At 43.0% G+C, this 16,125-nt stretch overlaps 2 protein-coding genes across 2 annotated transcripts; both read right to left on the bottom strand.

Moving 5' to 3' along the window:
* Positions 1 to 2,262: 2,262 nt before the first annotated feature.
* LOC102759128 (tripartite motif-containing protein 60) lies at positions 2,263 to 3,636 on the bottom strand. The gene has a single exon (XM_015568699.1). The coding sequence runs from the start codon at positions 3,634 to 3,636 to the stop codon at positions 2,263 to 2,265; it is 1,374 nt and encodes a 457-aa protein (XP_015424185.1).
* Positions 3,637 to 14,900: 11,264 nt separating this feature from the next.
* On the bottom strand, positions 14,901 to 16,115 carry LOC102759403 (tripartite motif-containing protein 60-like; the record flags this gene model as incomplete). The annotated part of the gene is made up of 1 exon (XM_015568700.1): positions 14,901 to 16,115. A coding segment is annotated over one exon (1,215 nt), but the record flags the coding sequence as incomplete, so codon positions are not given.
* Between the last annotated feature and the right edge of the window lie 10 nt (positions 16,116 to 16,125).

The raw sequence follows: 16,125 nt of genomic DNA on the forward strand, positions 1-16,125 counted from the left end.
AGATCCTTTCTTGAGGACATATTTTGAGAGAAAGAGCAATAGGGATTTTGAGGAGGGAAATTAGCAAAAGGAGAATAAAACCTGCCCATGGAAAAAGAAAGATTAATGTGCCTTTAGTCTGCCTGTGGTGAGCAAAGCCCTATGACTGCCCGCAAAATCCTTTTTAATAAAATCATCTGTCAGTATTGGAAAAGGCAGTTCCAGAAAATTTTGGTAGAAAAATGAATGTGAAACGTCCTTTGGTGACAACTCAGAGGAAAATAAGGAACGTGTTATATGACACTGAAGAAAAGGTCATTATTGTTGTAAAGGGCCAGACAGGTACAAGACTGCTTTTTGTTAACAGTATTGAGAAGACCAGGATATAAATTCTTAAAATTTCCTATCCTAAAGGAACAATTCCACTGGGATTCTGTCCCGAAAACATAGCTTAGTTGTGTAGTATCTTTGTATGGGAGGCAGACTTTGTACCTCATGAAAGCTTTGCTGAACATCTTTTCAAGTTATGGAGAGACAAATACTACAGAGATATGCATAGTAAACTTTATTTTCAAACATTGTAAACAATACAGGCATCCAAACAGAAGCATGTTCTAAAAGGTTGACAATTTCACATAAGGTCAAAAATGAGTATGTGACATTTGCAGGTGATAGGGGGGACCTATAACCTGATAGATAAAGCACCTGAATCAACCTGAAAAAAATTTATTTTAAATCTTAGAACACATACTTATGTGAATAGGGGGTTAAGTTTTTCTTAAAGTTTCCTCTTCAAGGCCTGTGTGAAGGGATTGGAGAGGTGACTCAGCTGTGAACCAAGCAAGCAGAACCCACAAGCATTGTCAGGCTGACCTACCAGGAGTTAAAACATCTCATCAATAGCATCTAATCACCTGATGACTAATTACAAGAGCTGAGTCTGCGGAACCCCCCACCCCCCGCGGCCTGCATGTAGCTACATTCCTCACCCCAGCCCCTTCCCCTTTATAATCCTGTCCCCTGAATATTGCTGGAAGGCAGGATTTGATGCTTGTAAGCACCTGGTCTTCTTGGTTGCCTAGTCTTTTCAATAAACACCTAATATGATGACTCAACCCTGCCTTCATTATTGGACACAACAACAGGCAGCTGGAGCCCAACCAGGGGTTTCCATGTAACACAGGTCATACAGGGGTGGTAAAAGGTAGGTTTATAGGTCTGGCCAGGTGAATCAGTTTATTGAAAGTTGTCTCATATACCAAAGTGGTGCAGGTTCAATTCCCAGTCATGGCACATAGGTTTCGTGTTCAATACCTGGTCGTGGCACCTATGGGAAGCAACCGATGGATGTCTCTCTCTCACATCAATGTTTCTCTCGCTGTCTCTCTTCCTCTCTGTGTGTCTCTCCTTTCCTCTGTATATTTATCAATAAATATATCATCAGGTGAGGATATTTAAACAAAAGTATATTTACAGTTAGTACACAAGTTTATTCTAATATTATGTTTTATTAATTACTGTATTATTTGTAACACTACTGTCAACCTGCTTTTGCTCAGTCCTGTACATAAAAAGTTTATAGAACAGGAGACAAAAGCAAGACAAGAATTCCAAAAAATTATATGGAAAATAATAAAAAGTAGAATATGTTTCTTATAGAAACTTCTGACTTAGGTCAGTTAAATCTATAACACAGACTCCATAGAACTCAGCAAATGCAGAACAAAGCTGAAAGGACACCCTTGCCTAGGGAACCAGAGTGTTACAACCCAAAGCCAGAGGAAACCTTGGTGGGGGTGCTTCATATCTGAAAAATCCTGTTCACAATGCCAATGGTGATGACCAGATTGCATGGTCAGGGTGGAGCCATCCAAAATTGGTTTCAAATATTCAGACTGATGATGACTCACCACATACCAGAAGAGTATGAAAAGTTTATTACTCACAAGATGAGGATTTTGGCGGTGAGTAAAGTGAGTCTCAGAGGAGGTCCCAAAATGACTGAGAGCACGGGAAAAGGATACTAGTTTATTGTTTATGGCGGTTACTGGGTGCTGTTGGTGAGAGCATACTGGCACTACAGGGGCTTGCTTCATTGCAACTTCCCACCTGCACCAAAGGCTTTCTCGTTAGTTTTCCCAGGCATGAGGTAAAGGGACAAGAGAAGGGTAAATACTGAATGCTTTCAAGAAACATCAAAACTGGAATCAGAATCTTTATACAAGCATTCCTTTCAATAACAAGGGAAGAAAATAACCACATACAAAATTTCCAAGTTGTTCATCATTCATCTCTGATAATGAATGTAAGAGATTTTGACGAAGGTGCACTAGAGAAATAAGGCATAAGTTTTTCTTTAAACTTACCACTGAATCCATACAAGTATGAACCGTTATTCAAATTATAAAATGAAACATCTCCCAACTCATAGTCCAGAAAAATACCAACCCGCATGATATGACCTCTAGGGCATGTTCCACATATACTAGCGCAAAGATCAATGTGCCTGCAGCTATTGCTTGGGGATGGTGATATCAGACTATTTATGAGGCAAGATTCTTTACACACACCTAAGGACCATTCACCTGTGCCTCTTACTTCTACCTGCCAAAAGTGCCTGCCAGCATCAAATCCCTCAGAACTCAGGACAGCTGGGTAAGAAGTAAGTGCCTGGGGATTAGGAAGACCATCTGGTGTCCTATATGTCACACTTTTTCTATCTCTTGAGATAATGAGACTTGGATGGGCAGTTTCAGGATCCAGTGTCAAATCTACCTGAAATGTGCTGATCATTTTATACAGGCCCAAGTAATGTGGGGGGAGATTGCAACTCTCCTTCTTTAATTTATATGAAAAGACTGCTGGGGTCTCTAGCTTTTCATACCTATTGTGGATATCTTCAATACCTGTGAGTAAATCCACATCTGTTTGCAAATACTTCTCTGCTATTTCACTTAAAAACTTATTTAGCATGAACATATGGTTTGAAATTTGCCTTCCATTTTCAGTTAGTTTTTCTTCAACATCCTTCTCTTCTATAAGTAGACCAGCATTAAATACACTGTGCTCTATTTGTAAGGAACACTTCAGTTCTTTACATTCATACTGCAATTCTTTCCTCCATTTTTCCACCTTTTTCTGCACTTCAAATTCTTTTGCAACTTGGTTTTCATATTCCGTTTCAGCATCTTCAACCTCCACCAACAGCGCCCTTATGTATCTTTTGAGCTTCTTCCTGCAACTCGCAGCAGCTTCCTCAATGGGTATCAGGGACTGATCCTGGTGGTCTAAGGGGACCTTGCAATGAGGACATAACATCTCCTCGGTGCTGTCACAAAAAAGTGTTAAAACTTCATTGTGCTTCCCACACAGGGGTTTTTCTTCCTGCAATTTCCTCTCGTTCCCTGTGGTGGGAATCTGCTTAACAACTTCAATAATGTGACATAATTGGGTGTTCCTCTTTAAGTTTTTGTCAGGGCAGTGATAGAGGCAGGCAGGACATGGAAAGGTGCCTGGTAGATCTTCCCAGCGCTGGTGGATGCAGGAGTGACAGAAGGTGTGCCCACATTCAATGGTCACTGGGTCTCTCAGGTAATCCAGGCAGATGGGGCAGCTGGCCTCTGCCTGGAGCTCGGCCAGGGAGGCTGCAGACTCCATTGTGCAGTGAAGGTATCTGACCCGACACTCTTCAGTCAGGGTGATCCTCCAGGTGTGAGGAAAAGTGAGAAGCTGAGGTCTGCTCTCTGTGCAATGGAGAAGAGTCCAAAAAGAGTCCCAGTTTTCAGCCGATGCCTAGACTTCCTGTCACTCTCGCTGTATTTAATGCCTCTTTCCCCAATTGAACATGGGCTGTGGAGTCCTTATGGTCAAAAACTCAGCACAATCTAAGTGATATATGGTTTCTGTGGACAGAACGATATTGCCATTTAAAGAACAGTTCAATCAGCAATTATTCCTTACATTCCTATATAAAAAACTATCTCTGGTAAACCAAATTATTTACCGGGACAATATTTAAGGAGGAGTCAGCAGTGAAGACTATCATCTATTTTGCAACTCTAAATGAATGAACTGTTCTAGGGAAATTTATCATTGGCCTCAACTATCAGAAAAAGATGCCCTTGCTGGTTTGGCTCAGTGGATAGCACGTCGGCCTGTAGACTGAAGGGTCCCAGGTTTTTGGTCAAGGGCACATGCATGGGTTGCGGGCTCGCCTCCCTTTCTGAAATCAATAAAAATATATATATATATATTTATTAAAAAAGTGACAAAAACACATATCATAGAATTGTTGAGGGGACTACATAATACTATCTGTGAAGAAGTTTTGACAGAAAAACGAACCTAAATCTCTACAGAGATCCAAACCACCTATTTACAGGAAATATAAAGGATGGGAAAACCTGTGAAGGGTAATTGTGTTAAACTTGATTGGGCCACAGGAGATGCAGAGAGCAGGTGAAACACTTGTTCTGGGTGTGACTGTGAGGAGATTTCTGGGAGAGATTAGTATTTGAATCCATGGATGAGCTAAGCAGATAGCCCAACCCAATGTCAGTGGGCATCTTCCAATCCACTGAAGGCCTACAGAGACCAAAAACTGAGGAAAGGCTGAATTCACTCTCTGCTGGACTTAATAAGCTAGCACGTCTACTATACTGACTGCACCTAGTTTTCGGTCTTTCAGACCCACACTGGAATTGGTACAATCTGTTCTCAGATGCTCAGGCCTTCCAACTACACCACCGTCTTCCCTGGGTCTCCTGTTTGCAGACTACAGATCATGGGACATCTTAGGCTCCACACTTTTGAGGCAATGCTTTTTAAAAAAATATATTTTATTAAATTTTTTACAAAGAGGAAGGGAAAAGGACAGAGAACTAGAAACATCGATGAGAAACATCGATCAGCTGCCTCCTGCACACCCCCCACTGGGGATGTACCTGCAACCAAGGTACATGCCCTTGACTGGAATCGAACCTGGGACCCTTCAGTCCGCAGGCTGACACTCTATCCACTGAGCCAAACCGGTTAGGGCTGAGGCAATACTTTTTTTTTTGAGGCAATATTTTTTAATAAATGTCTTTTTATTAATAAAACCTTTATTAATATACTGAGTAACTAATTAGTAAAATCCAGACTGATAAACTACTGAAAAGTCAACCATGTTTTTTGACACAAATGTAAAAAGAAAATAAAAAAGCCTGTGAAGGAAAAAATACAGAAATTAAAGTACTTGTAAAGATCATAATAACCAAGTACAATGTATAAACTTAATTTCCTTTCACCTTAAAATACTTAGACAAAATTTAACTTGGAGGTTGGATATCTGTAGGTAAAAAAAAAAAAATTAATGATGATTATATTAGGTTGAGATAATGAATGGCATTAGAAGTTTATAAGTAAAGTCTCTTTTAGAAATAATGAAAAATGTATAAGTTAAATCTTGTGATGTCTTTGGATTTGTTTCAAAAAATGGCAAGAATTTAGTAGGACTATAGGTAAGGAGTGGCAAAAAGCTCATAATTAGCCCTAACAGGTTTGGCTCAGTGGATAGAGTGTTGGCCTGTGGACTGAAAGGTCCCAAGTTCGATTCCGGTCAAGGGCATGTACCTTGGTTTCGGGCACATCCCCAGTGGGAGGTGTGCAGGAGGCACCTGAGTGATGTTTCTCTCCCATCGATGTTTCTTACTCTCTCCATTCCTCTCTGTAAAATCAATAAAATATATATATTTTTTAAAAAGCTCATAATTATAGTACCTGGGTGCTTCACACTTGGATTCACAATATTCTCTATCCTTCTTTTAAAAAATATTTGATTTCTTTTTAAATTTAAAAAATTTTTTTTTTACAGAGAGGGAGGGAGAGGAATACTACGTTAGAAATATCGATGAGAGAGAAACATTTATCAGCTGCCTCCTGCACACCCCCCACTGGGGATGTGCCTGCAACCAAGGTACATGTCCTTGACCAGAATCGAACCTGGGACCCTTCAGTCCTCGGGCCGACGCTCTATCCACTGAGCCAAACCAGTTAGGGCCCCTCTCCTTTTATGTGTACCTAAAATATTCATTGATTAAAAAAAAATTTTAAAATTCTATTTCTGTGATTCTCTGTTCTATGCTAGGTAGTTTCTTCTACTCCTTTCTTTAAACGTCACCTCTTTCCATTCATCTCAAAGCTCTCAGATCCATTCCATCTCTTTTCCTCCTCACAGTTGTTTCAAACTGGTCCCCTTTCTCCTCCACTCCAAATCCATCAGGTTCTGTGTTCCCACTTCCCATCCACACCCAAATCTCCCACAATAATATAAATTGAGGCTGAGAAAAGACAAGGAAGGCAATAAAATTCCATCTGTTTCTATGTTATGTGGGTCGGATTCTAAATCTGATCTCAGACTACCTGTGTCATTGGGATGGGTTCTTTGAACCCCTTTTCTTTCAGGAACACATAGAACAGGAAAATAACACTCAGCTTCCCTTTTAATTTTGTATCAGCATAAACATAAATAAACCTCTTGAAACCTGTGGTTTTAAACAATAAGACTGAGACACAGAACTTAAGAATTTCTACATAGTATTTCCATTTCTCTTCTATGAAATATACTTAGTCTTTGTCCTTCATTTCTGGCACAGAGCTCCTAAAACCCTTGAAATTTCCTGAGTGATCGGTCGAACTATATTTTAATAGTTATTAGGAGCCCCCTTTGAGCACATCTGAATTTATATCAATAATGTGACAGCATGGGGCAAGATGGACACCCAGTAGCTTGGTCACCAAAAAAAACTGATGAGATTAGAACTTTGGGCGCCACCCACCAAATTCTGGGAGGTCAGGGGGGCAGGGGGGCTAGAGATTAACTTCTGTGAAGAGTACAAACTGTTGGAGATTTGAAGAGTGTCTGCAACTGCCAGAAGGGTGGCACACTCCAGTTCCACAGGGATGGAAGCTCCTGCCCTCAATTTATTTCCAGATCTCTCCCTTTGTACCTCTTCACCTGGCTTGCCATCTGTATCCTTTATAATAAAGGCGGCAAACCTAAGTAAATGCCTGAGTTCTGTGAGCCCCACTAGCAAATTAATGGACCTCAAAGAGGGGCTGTGGGGACCTCTGATTTAAGCTGTTGGATCAGAAGTCCAGGTAAACAACCTGGACTTTGGACCGGCTCCTGCATGGGGATCTGATGCTGTGGGGTCTAGTTTCACATTCACCCGTCAGTGCCTGCTGCTTCTTGGAGAATTGCGTGGTGGTGCATCATCCTTATGTGGATATTTAATTGTAGGTCTGCTGATTTTTCTCAACACTGACAAAACGCATTTAATGTACAAATACACTTTGAAGTCCTTGGAACACTGAATACCTCATGATTTCACCAAAACAAATTCCACAGTTTGTTACAGAGTAAAAAGGGAACATATGAAGCTATTAAAATATCAGTAAATATTCCATCTTCAAGTAAGTAATGACACACACGTGTGTAAAACCTTAACTGGAGCCCAGCCAGTGTGGCTCAGGGCCTGAGCTTCAGCCTGAGGCCCAGGAGGTCGGGCACGAGCCGGGGCTGCGGCTCAATCCCCAGTGGGGGACCTGCGAGAGGCAGCCGATCAATGATTCTCTCTCTCTCTCTTCCCCTTCCTCTCTGAATAAATGAATAAAATATATGTTAAGAAACAGCACCTTACACAGGGAGTCCACGGAGAAAGAAAACGGCACGGCCGTGAGCCAAGGGCCTGGCACCAGCCGGTCCTCACCCGGAGCCCGGGCCTTGGCCGCAGCTGCCTGGGCTGTGTGTGGCCCATGTGTCCCACCCACCCGCGGCCTGGGACCCGCTCACCTACCCTCTCCGCTCGGTCTCTGCTCGGCGTTGAGCCGTCTCCGGGCGGCGCTGTGAGTTCCTCTCCAACCGCATAGCCAGGGTCTTCCACATCCGGGTCAAAGGGTCAAAGGGTCAAAGGGCACGAAACGGCCCCAGTTTTCGTTCACTCTTGTGAACAGAATTTGAACTGGTCAGGGGCGGGAGTGGGCCCTAAGGGGTCCATGGGAGGAAAAATGGGACATATGTAATACTTTTCACAATAAAGATTTTAAAAAAGGGAAGAAAAGAAAGAGAAAGAGAGAAAGAGAAAGAGAAAGAGAAAGAGAAAGAGAAAGAAAGAAAGAAAGAAAGAAAGAAAGAAAGGAGAGAGAGAGAGGGAGAGAGAGAGAGAGAGAGAGAGAGAGAAGGAATTGCCTAAAAGTCAGCATCGTTTCTCTCCTTTCCCTGCTCACTGGGGCGACAGCGGCCTGTGGGTGCGGACGGTGGGGGGCGGGGGCTGTGACAGGCCCAGGCTCCGTGCCCGGTGCTTGGAGAGAAAGGCTGGTGCTCGCTTGGGCAAACATGGATGTGATTTAATTTATATGTTTGTATAGAGAACATTCTCCTGTATGTCTTCAAATGACAGCAACCTGCATATCCTGCAACTGCCTGTGTTTCACACACTTTCATCCTGTATCAGCACATTGTTTTATTTATTTTTGTTTTTTTCAGTATGTTTTTTATTTTATTTTACTGAGAATGGAAGGGAGAGGCAGACAGAGTGAAACTTTGATGTGAGAGAGAAATATTAGTCTGCTGCCTCCTGCACACACACACACCCCTAGCCCCTACCGATGGAGCCCCAAATCCAGGTGTGTGACCTCCTGGTTCATAAGTTGACCCTCAACCTCTGAGCCAAACTGGTCCGGCTGATTGTAACCGAGTTCCTTCCTTTTTAGAGCAGCATAGTATTCCATCGTGTAGATGTACCACAGTTTTCCAATCCATTCATCTACTGATGGGCAAGAACACACAATGGAGCCAAGATAGTCTCTTCAATAAATGGTGCTGGGAACTCCTGGACAAATGGTCATCCACACTAAGACAGGCAAAGTCTGCTGGATGTGAGCTGGCCAGTGGGATTCTGCATGGAAGCTCCTACTGAGTTGCACAGAGAGGGAGGCCTGAGCAGACCTCAGCTTCTCACTTTTCCTCACTCCTGGAGGATCACACTGACTGAAGGGAGTCTCTTCTGATAGTCACCTTCACTGCACCATGGCCTTTGCAGCTTCCCTGGCCAAGCTCCAAGCAGAGGCCAGCTGCCCCATCTGCCTGGATTACCTGAGAGACCCAGTGACCATTGCCGTGGGCACAACTTCTGTTCCTCCTGCATCCAGCAGCGCTGGGAAGGTCTACGGGGCACCTTTCCCTGTCCTGTCTGCCTCCACCATCTATGTGAGAGAGAAGCACCAATCAGTAGCTTCCTGTACTTGCCCTGGCCAGATTGAACCTGAAACCTATGTGCCCTGGATGGGATTCCAATCTGCAACCTTTTTTGTGTAGGAGACTACATTCCAACAAACTGAGCCACCTGGCCAGGGCTGTCAGCATACCTTTTCCAATTCCTGGATGACTTCAAAAGGTCACATACTTGTTTTTGGCATTAAGTGAAATTGCCCACCTTTAAGAGCATGTTTCTGTTTGTATGCCTGTCTGTGTATTGTTAACAATGTTTGGAAATAAAGTTATAGTTTGCATATCTCTGTACTATTTGTCTATCTCAGTATCTTAAAAAGATGCTCAGCAGAGCTTTCCTTGAGGTACAAGGGACCACTGCACTGATCAGAGTGGCCCTGCTATGCTGTGGTGATCTCAGGTGCTTATTGTTGTAAAGTGCAATGTAGGCCAGCAGGGCACCGCTCCATTACCCACCCAGGGATCTAACTCCCTCAGTCATGCGTTGTCACAGCTCTGGGTCAGTACAGCTAGAGAAAGAGGGAGCACTGAAGGGCCACCCTGAGCACTGAAGGCCAGCACCAGGAAGAGACACACACTTTTTTCTGTTCCCATTTTCTAAAAGTCATGGCAAGGCCCTACTTCTCTGCAAGGGGTGAAGAATGCATCTACTGGGAGGTGAAAAGCTACTGTTTGCCATGATTCCCGAATCCAATTAGACATTAGTGATACTACCTAAAGAACTTATTGGGTGTACACATAACCCATGGACACTCAGTTTTATGTTTCTCTCTGTCTTTCCCTTTCTCTTCCACATTTTCTAAAAATCAATGGAAACATATCCTCAGGTGAGGATAAAAAAAGAAGGAAAGAAAGAAATGTCATATCCTATGAAAGACACATCTTGAAAATGCCTAAAGAAAGTTGTCATTTTTTCATTGTGAAGGGACTGGAGTCCGTGTTGATGAAAAAACCTTGGTGGCTGCGGTGATTGGCAGTGGCTGCAGCAGCGGAGTGATGGGGCTGGTGCCTTCCTCTGATCAGTCTGGTTGCCTCCCACAAAGGGAGGCCAGACTGCAGCTTAGGCCCGCTCCCCAAGCGGAGCAGAAAGCAGGCCTAAGCCATCAGTAGGACATCCCCTGAGGGCTCCCAGTATGTGAGAGGGGGCAGGCTGGGCTGAGGGACCTCCCCGGGTGCACAAATTTCATGCATCAGGCCCTTAGTAAAGAACTATAAAATAGCCGAAACCGGTTTGGCTCAGTGGAAAGGAATAATGTGAAAGAAGCTGGGTGTCTAGAGGAGGGTCATCTTTAGCGCTCTTGCATGGATTTCAGGAACCCTGGGGTATGGAAAAAAGGAAGCAAGCTATGATGACCACTTTCTGGATTATGTTTTTAAGAACACTTTACTAAACTATAAAGCTTTAGAAAGCATTATACAAGTGAGAGGCAAAAAAAAAAACATACTCCCTACCGAAAGCCAATTTTGTCAATATACCATAAGCCTCTAGATAACTTACGTATAGAAACTGGTGAAAACGGCAATCATTAAAAAAGGTAGAGGACATCTTAATTCATTTATCTTCAAACAATGTAATACATAATGAAACTAAAGCAAATACTTTTCTTTAAGCCCTCAAAACTTAGATATTGATTGATTGATTTAACATTATTGGTATTATTGATGAAATAATTAAATATAGTTGCAATTCTTCAACTATGTCTCTGTGCTCCATAACATTCTGGAGAGGTGGTGGAGGCTTTATTAAAAGGTCTTAAAACAAATTCCTAGCTATGATAGAAATATTTTAGGGCACTAATAGAAACAGAGCACCCGGACAGACCTTTGAGGAGACTTTAGTGTAGATGTCAGATTCTCAATGAGAACAACTATTTCAATGTCACTGAAGTAGTTGGCAAAAATTCAATTGCTACTTAAAAATCAAGTGAGTCATGTTTAACGGTGTTATTTTGACAGGACAGTTCGTTCTAGTCTCTGGTTTATACAACAATCTCTCAATTTCAGATTCTTAGGGAAGCCCAGCCAGTGTGGCTCAGTGGTTGAGTGTTGACCTATGAACCAGAGGACAGGGTTCAATTCCTGGTCAGGCACATGCCTGGGTTGCAGGGGTTGCAAGCTCGATTCCCAGTGTGGGTGTGCAGGAGGCAGCCAATCAACAATCCTCTCTCATCATTGATGTTTCTATCTCTCTCTCCCTGTCCCATCCTCTCTGAAATCAATAAAAATATTTTTAAAAACAAGATTCTTAGGGAAAACTGTTAAATATCAGGCACTTTGCCCAAGACAAAAGAACTTAAGACACAGCCCAAAAGGAGATCACATTTTCATTGGGGAGGTTAAGGATAAAGGCATGCAGAACTAAACAGCATATAATAGACTATAGTGCAGGGATAATGTAGAGAGGTAATAAATTAGCAAATGACTATCACAGTTAACACAAGAAATTTAGGTTAACTAGGTATCCTAGAATGAGAGGGAAATGAATCCTTAATTGGCCAAAGGGAAGCTCGAGAATAGGGCTAGGAAACAGAAGATAAGGGCTTTTTACTTTGGACAGGGTGGAGGGTGGTGTGTGAGCGATAGGATTATATAGACAATTCAGTAACCTTGGGCATGATCCAGATCTGGGGTGGGCTCCTTGTTTGGGATAACTCAGTTAATTCTGGGCACAAATATTTTCCCCTTAAAAATGTTTTAATATACTTAAGAAAAGATTTTTTTACAATTATGCTATCACTCTGTACACTGTAAAATAAAACACTGTTTGTAGTAATCTAGTTTGGATCCATTTTTTTTCTTTAAATATCTTATTGATTTTTTATTGAGAAGAAGGGAGAGGGATAGAGAGTTAGAAACATCGAAGAGAGATACACTGATCAGCTGCCTCCTGTACACCCCCCCCCCCAATGGGGATGTGCCCACAACCAAGGTACATGCCCTTGACTGGAATCGAACCCGGGACCTTTCAGTCCGCAGGCTGACACTCTATCCACTGAGCCAAACCGGTTAAGGCTGAAATGTCTTCTTTATTGGGGGAAATTACCCAACAACTGCTATAGGATTAAGTCAAAGTGTTGTAAATATCTGTTAATCTAGATCAGTGATGGTGAACCTATGACACGCGTGTCAGAGGTGACACACGAACTCATTTTTTTGGTTGATTTTTCTTTGTTAAATGGCATTTAAATATATAAAATAAATATCGAAAATATAAGTCTTTGTTTTACTATGGTTGCAAATATCAAAAAATTTCTATATGTGACACGGCACCAGAATTAAGTTAGTGTTTTTCAAAATGCTGACACGCCGAGCTCAAAAGGTTCACCATCACTGATCTAGATACAAGTTTTAGTGACTTTTCATTCTCACACTCATCATTAATGTACATTTCACTGATGTCTAATTGGATTCAGGAATTGTGGCAAACAGTAGCTTTTCACCTCCCAGTACATGCGTTCGTCTTCACCCCTTGCAGAGAAGTGGGGCCTTGCAATGACTTTTAGAAAATGGAAAAAGATAAGAGCGTGTGTCTTCCTGGTGTTGGCCTTCAGTGCTCAGGGTGTCTCTTCAATGCTCCCTCTTTCTCTACCTGTAGTGACCCAGAGCTGTGACAACACATGACTGAGGGAGTTAGATCCCTGGGTGGGTAATGGAGCAGCGCCCTGCTGGCTTACAATGCACTTTACAAGAATAAGCACCTGAGATCAGCACAGCATAGCAGGGCCACTCTGGTCAATGCAGTGGTCCCTTGTACCTCAATGAAAGCTCTGCTGAGCATCTTTTCAAGATATGGAGATAGATGAGCAGTACAGAGATATGCAAACTACAACTTTATTTCCAAACTAGAGGCTCGGTGTAGAAAATTCATGCACTGGTGTGTGTGTGTGTGTGTGTCCCTCAGAGCCCGACCTGTGCCCTCTTGCCATCCAGGACCACTCGGTCCTTACAGCCCACTTGCTGGCTGCTCCTTAGCACTGCTATAGAGTTGGTAGAGGCTGCAGACACCGCCACTGGGCTCTGCAGCCGTGAGCCCTGCTTCTGGCTGAGCAGTGCTCCCCCTGTGGGAGCACGCTTACCACCAGGGGCAGCTCCTGCATGGAGCAACTGCCCTCTGGTGGTCAGTGTGCGTCATAGTGACCGGTTGTTCCACAGTTGAGTCAATTTGCATATAAGGATTTTATTATATAGGATATTTAAACAATACGTATACAGGCATACAAACAGAAGCATATTCTCAAAGATTGGAAATGTCACTTAATGCCAAAAATGAGTATGTGACGTTTGTATATCTACAGGGATTGTCACAGGTAGGTTTACAGCCCTGGCCGGGTGGCTCAGTTTGTTTGAATGTGATCTCCTACGTCAAAGATGTCACAGATTGGATTCCCATTCAGAGCAGAGTTTTCAGGTTCAATTTGGTCAGTGCAAGAACAGGAACCCACTGATTGGTGCTTCTCTCTCACATGGAAAAAATAATAAAAAGTAAATACTATATATTTCTTTTTAAAAACATAAATTTTCTTGATTTCACAAAGGAAAAGAGAAAGACATAGAAACATCATTGATGAGAGAGAATCATCAATTGTCTGTCTCAGCACGCCTCCTACTGGGAACTGAGCCAGCAACCAGGGTGTGTGCCCTTGACTCCTGGTTCATAGGTCAATGCTCAACCACTGAGGGAGCATCACTGGTTGGCCTAGAATATCTTTCTTACCGAAACTTCTGACTTAGGTCAGTGAAATATACAACACAGCCTCCATGGCACTCACCACATGCAGAACAAAGCTGCAAGGACACCTTTGCCTAGGGAATCAGGGTGTGTTACAACCCAAAGCCAGAGGAGGAAGCCCTGGTTGGGGGGCCTCCATATCTGGAAAATCCATGCAAGGTGGTGACCAGCTTGCATAGTCAGGGTGGAGCCATCCAAAATTGGTTTCAAATGTTCACACTGATGATGACTCACAGTGAAATATAACACAGCCTCCATAGCACTCACCAGATGCAGAACAAAGCTGAAAGGACAGCCTTGCCTAGGGAACCAGGGTGTGTTACAACCCAAAGCCAGAGGAGGAAGCCCTGGTTGGGGGGCCTCCATATCTGGAAAATCCATGCAAGGTGGTGACCAGCTTGCATAGTCAGGGTGGAGCCATCCAAAATTGGTTTCAAATGTTCACACTGATGATGACTCACCACATACCAGAAGAGTATGAAAGAGTTTATTACATGATGAAGCTTTGGGCGGAGACAAGGCTGGGTATTACAGTAGGTCCCAGAATGACTGAGAGTACAGGGAAAGGGACTAGCTTGTGGTGTTCATGGCAGGTACTGGGTGTTGTTGGCAGAAGCTTGTTTGATTGACACTTTCCCCTACCCCCAAGGGTAGCACACCTGGACTTTCTCATCAGCTTTCCCAGGTTTAAGGTCAGGGAGGAGAAGGGTGCCTCCTACAAACTTGCAACATTCAAACATCAAAACTGGAATCAGGCTCTTTATTATAAGTATTCCTTTCAACAGCAAGGGTAGAAACTAAGCGCATACAAAGTTTCTTTCAAATTTGCCATCACTAGACTCTGATGATACTGGCTGTAAGAGATTCTGAAGATACAATGGAGAAGTAAGGCATAAGTTTTCCTGTAAATGTAGCCGTGATTCAGTACAACAATGAGCAGGTCTTCAAATTATAAAATGAAACCTCTCCCAACTCATAGTCCAGAAAAACACCAACCTCTTTTGGAATAGAGAAAGGGCCAAATGTATGAGTCCAGCAGCCATTGCTTGGCGATGGTGATATGAGAGTATTTATGGGGAAAGATTCTTTACACACACCTAAGGAACAGTCACCTGTGACTCCTATGGTTACCATCCAAAAATGCCTGCCAGCATCAAATCCCTCAGAACTCCGGACAGCTGGGTTAGAAGTAAGTGCCTGGGGATTAAGAATGCGATCTGGTTTCCAATATGTCGCCTGTTTTCCACTTATTGAGATAAGGAGGTCTGGATGGGCAGTTTCCGGATCCAGTGTCAAATCTGCCTGAAATGTGCGGATCATTTTATGCAGGCCCAAATAATGTGGGGGGAGAGTGAAAATCTCTTTCTTTAATTTATATGAAAAGATGGCCGAGGATTCTATGTTTTCATAGCTGTTGTGGATACTTTCAATACCTGTGAGTAAATCCTCATCCGTCTGCAAACACTTCTCTTCTATTTCACTTAACCGATTGCTTAGCCTGAACCTATGATATGAAATTTGCCTTACATTTTCTATTAGTTTTTCTTCAACATTATTCTCTTCTACAAGTAGATCATTATCAAATTCATTGTACTCTATTTCCAAGGAATACTTAAGATCATTACATTCATAGTCCAGTTTATTCCCCCATTTAGTCATCTTTCTCTTCACTGCCAAAATATTTGTACCTTGGTATTTATATACCTTTACAGCATCTTTAAGGTGTTCAGTGAGGACCTCAATGCAGCTTTTGAGCATCCCCCTCTGACTAGCTGCAGCTTCTTCAATGGGGATCAGGGGCTGATCCGGGGGGTCTAAGGAGCCCTTGCACTGGGGACACAGCAGCTCCAGGCTTTTCTCACAGAACAGGGTGAGAACCTCATTGTGCTTCCCACACAGGGGCATTTCTTCCTGCATTTTCCTCTGGCTCCCTGAGGTGGGGATCTGCTGAACAATCTCAGTCATGTGACATAATTGGGTGTTCCTCTCCAAGCTGCTGTCAGGGCAGTGGTGGAGGCAGACAGGACAGGGAAAGGTGCCCTGTAGACCTTCCCAGCGCTGGTGGATGCAGGAGGGACAGAAGTTGTGCCCACAGGAAGTGGTCACTGGGTCTCTCAGGTAATCCAGGCAGATGGGACATTTGAAT

Source organism: Myotis davidii, unplaced genomic scaffold, assembly GCF_000327345.1.
Source record: "Myotis davidii unplaced genomic scaffold, ASM32734v1 scaffold225, whole genome shotgun sequence".
Taxonomy (NCBI): Eukaryota; Metazoa; Chordata; class Mammalia; order Chiroptera; family Vespertilionidae; genus Myotis; species Myotis davidii.

Excerpts from the sequence above, each read along its gene's own strand:
- LOC102759128 (XM_015568699.1), bottom strand. The coding sequence starts at position 3,636 with ATGGAGTCTGCAGCCTCCCTGGCCGAGCTCCAGGCAGAGGCCAGCTGC.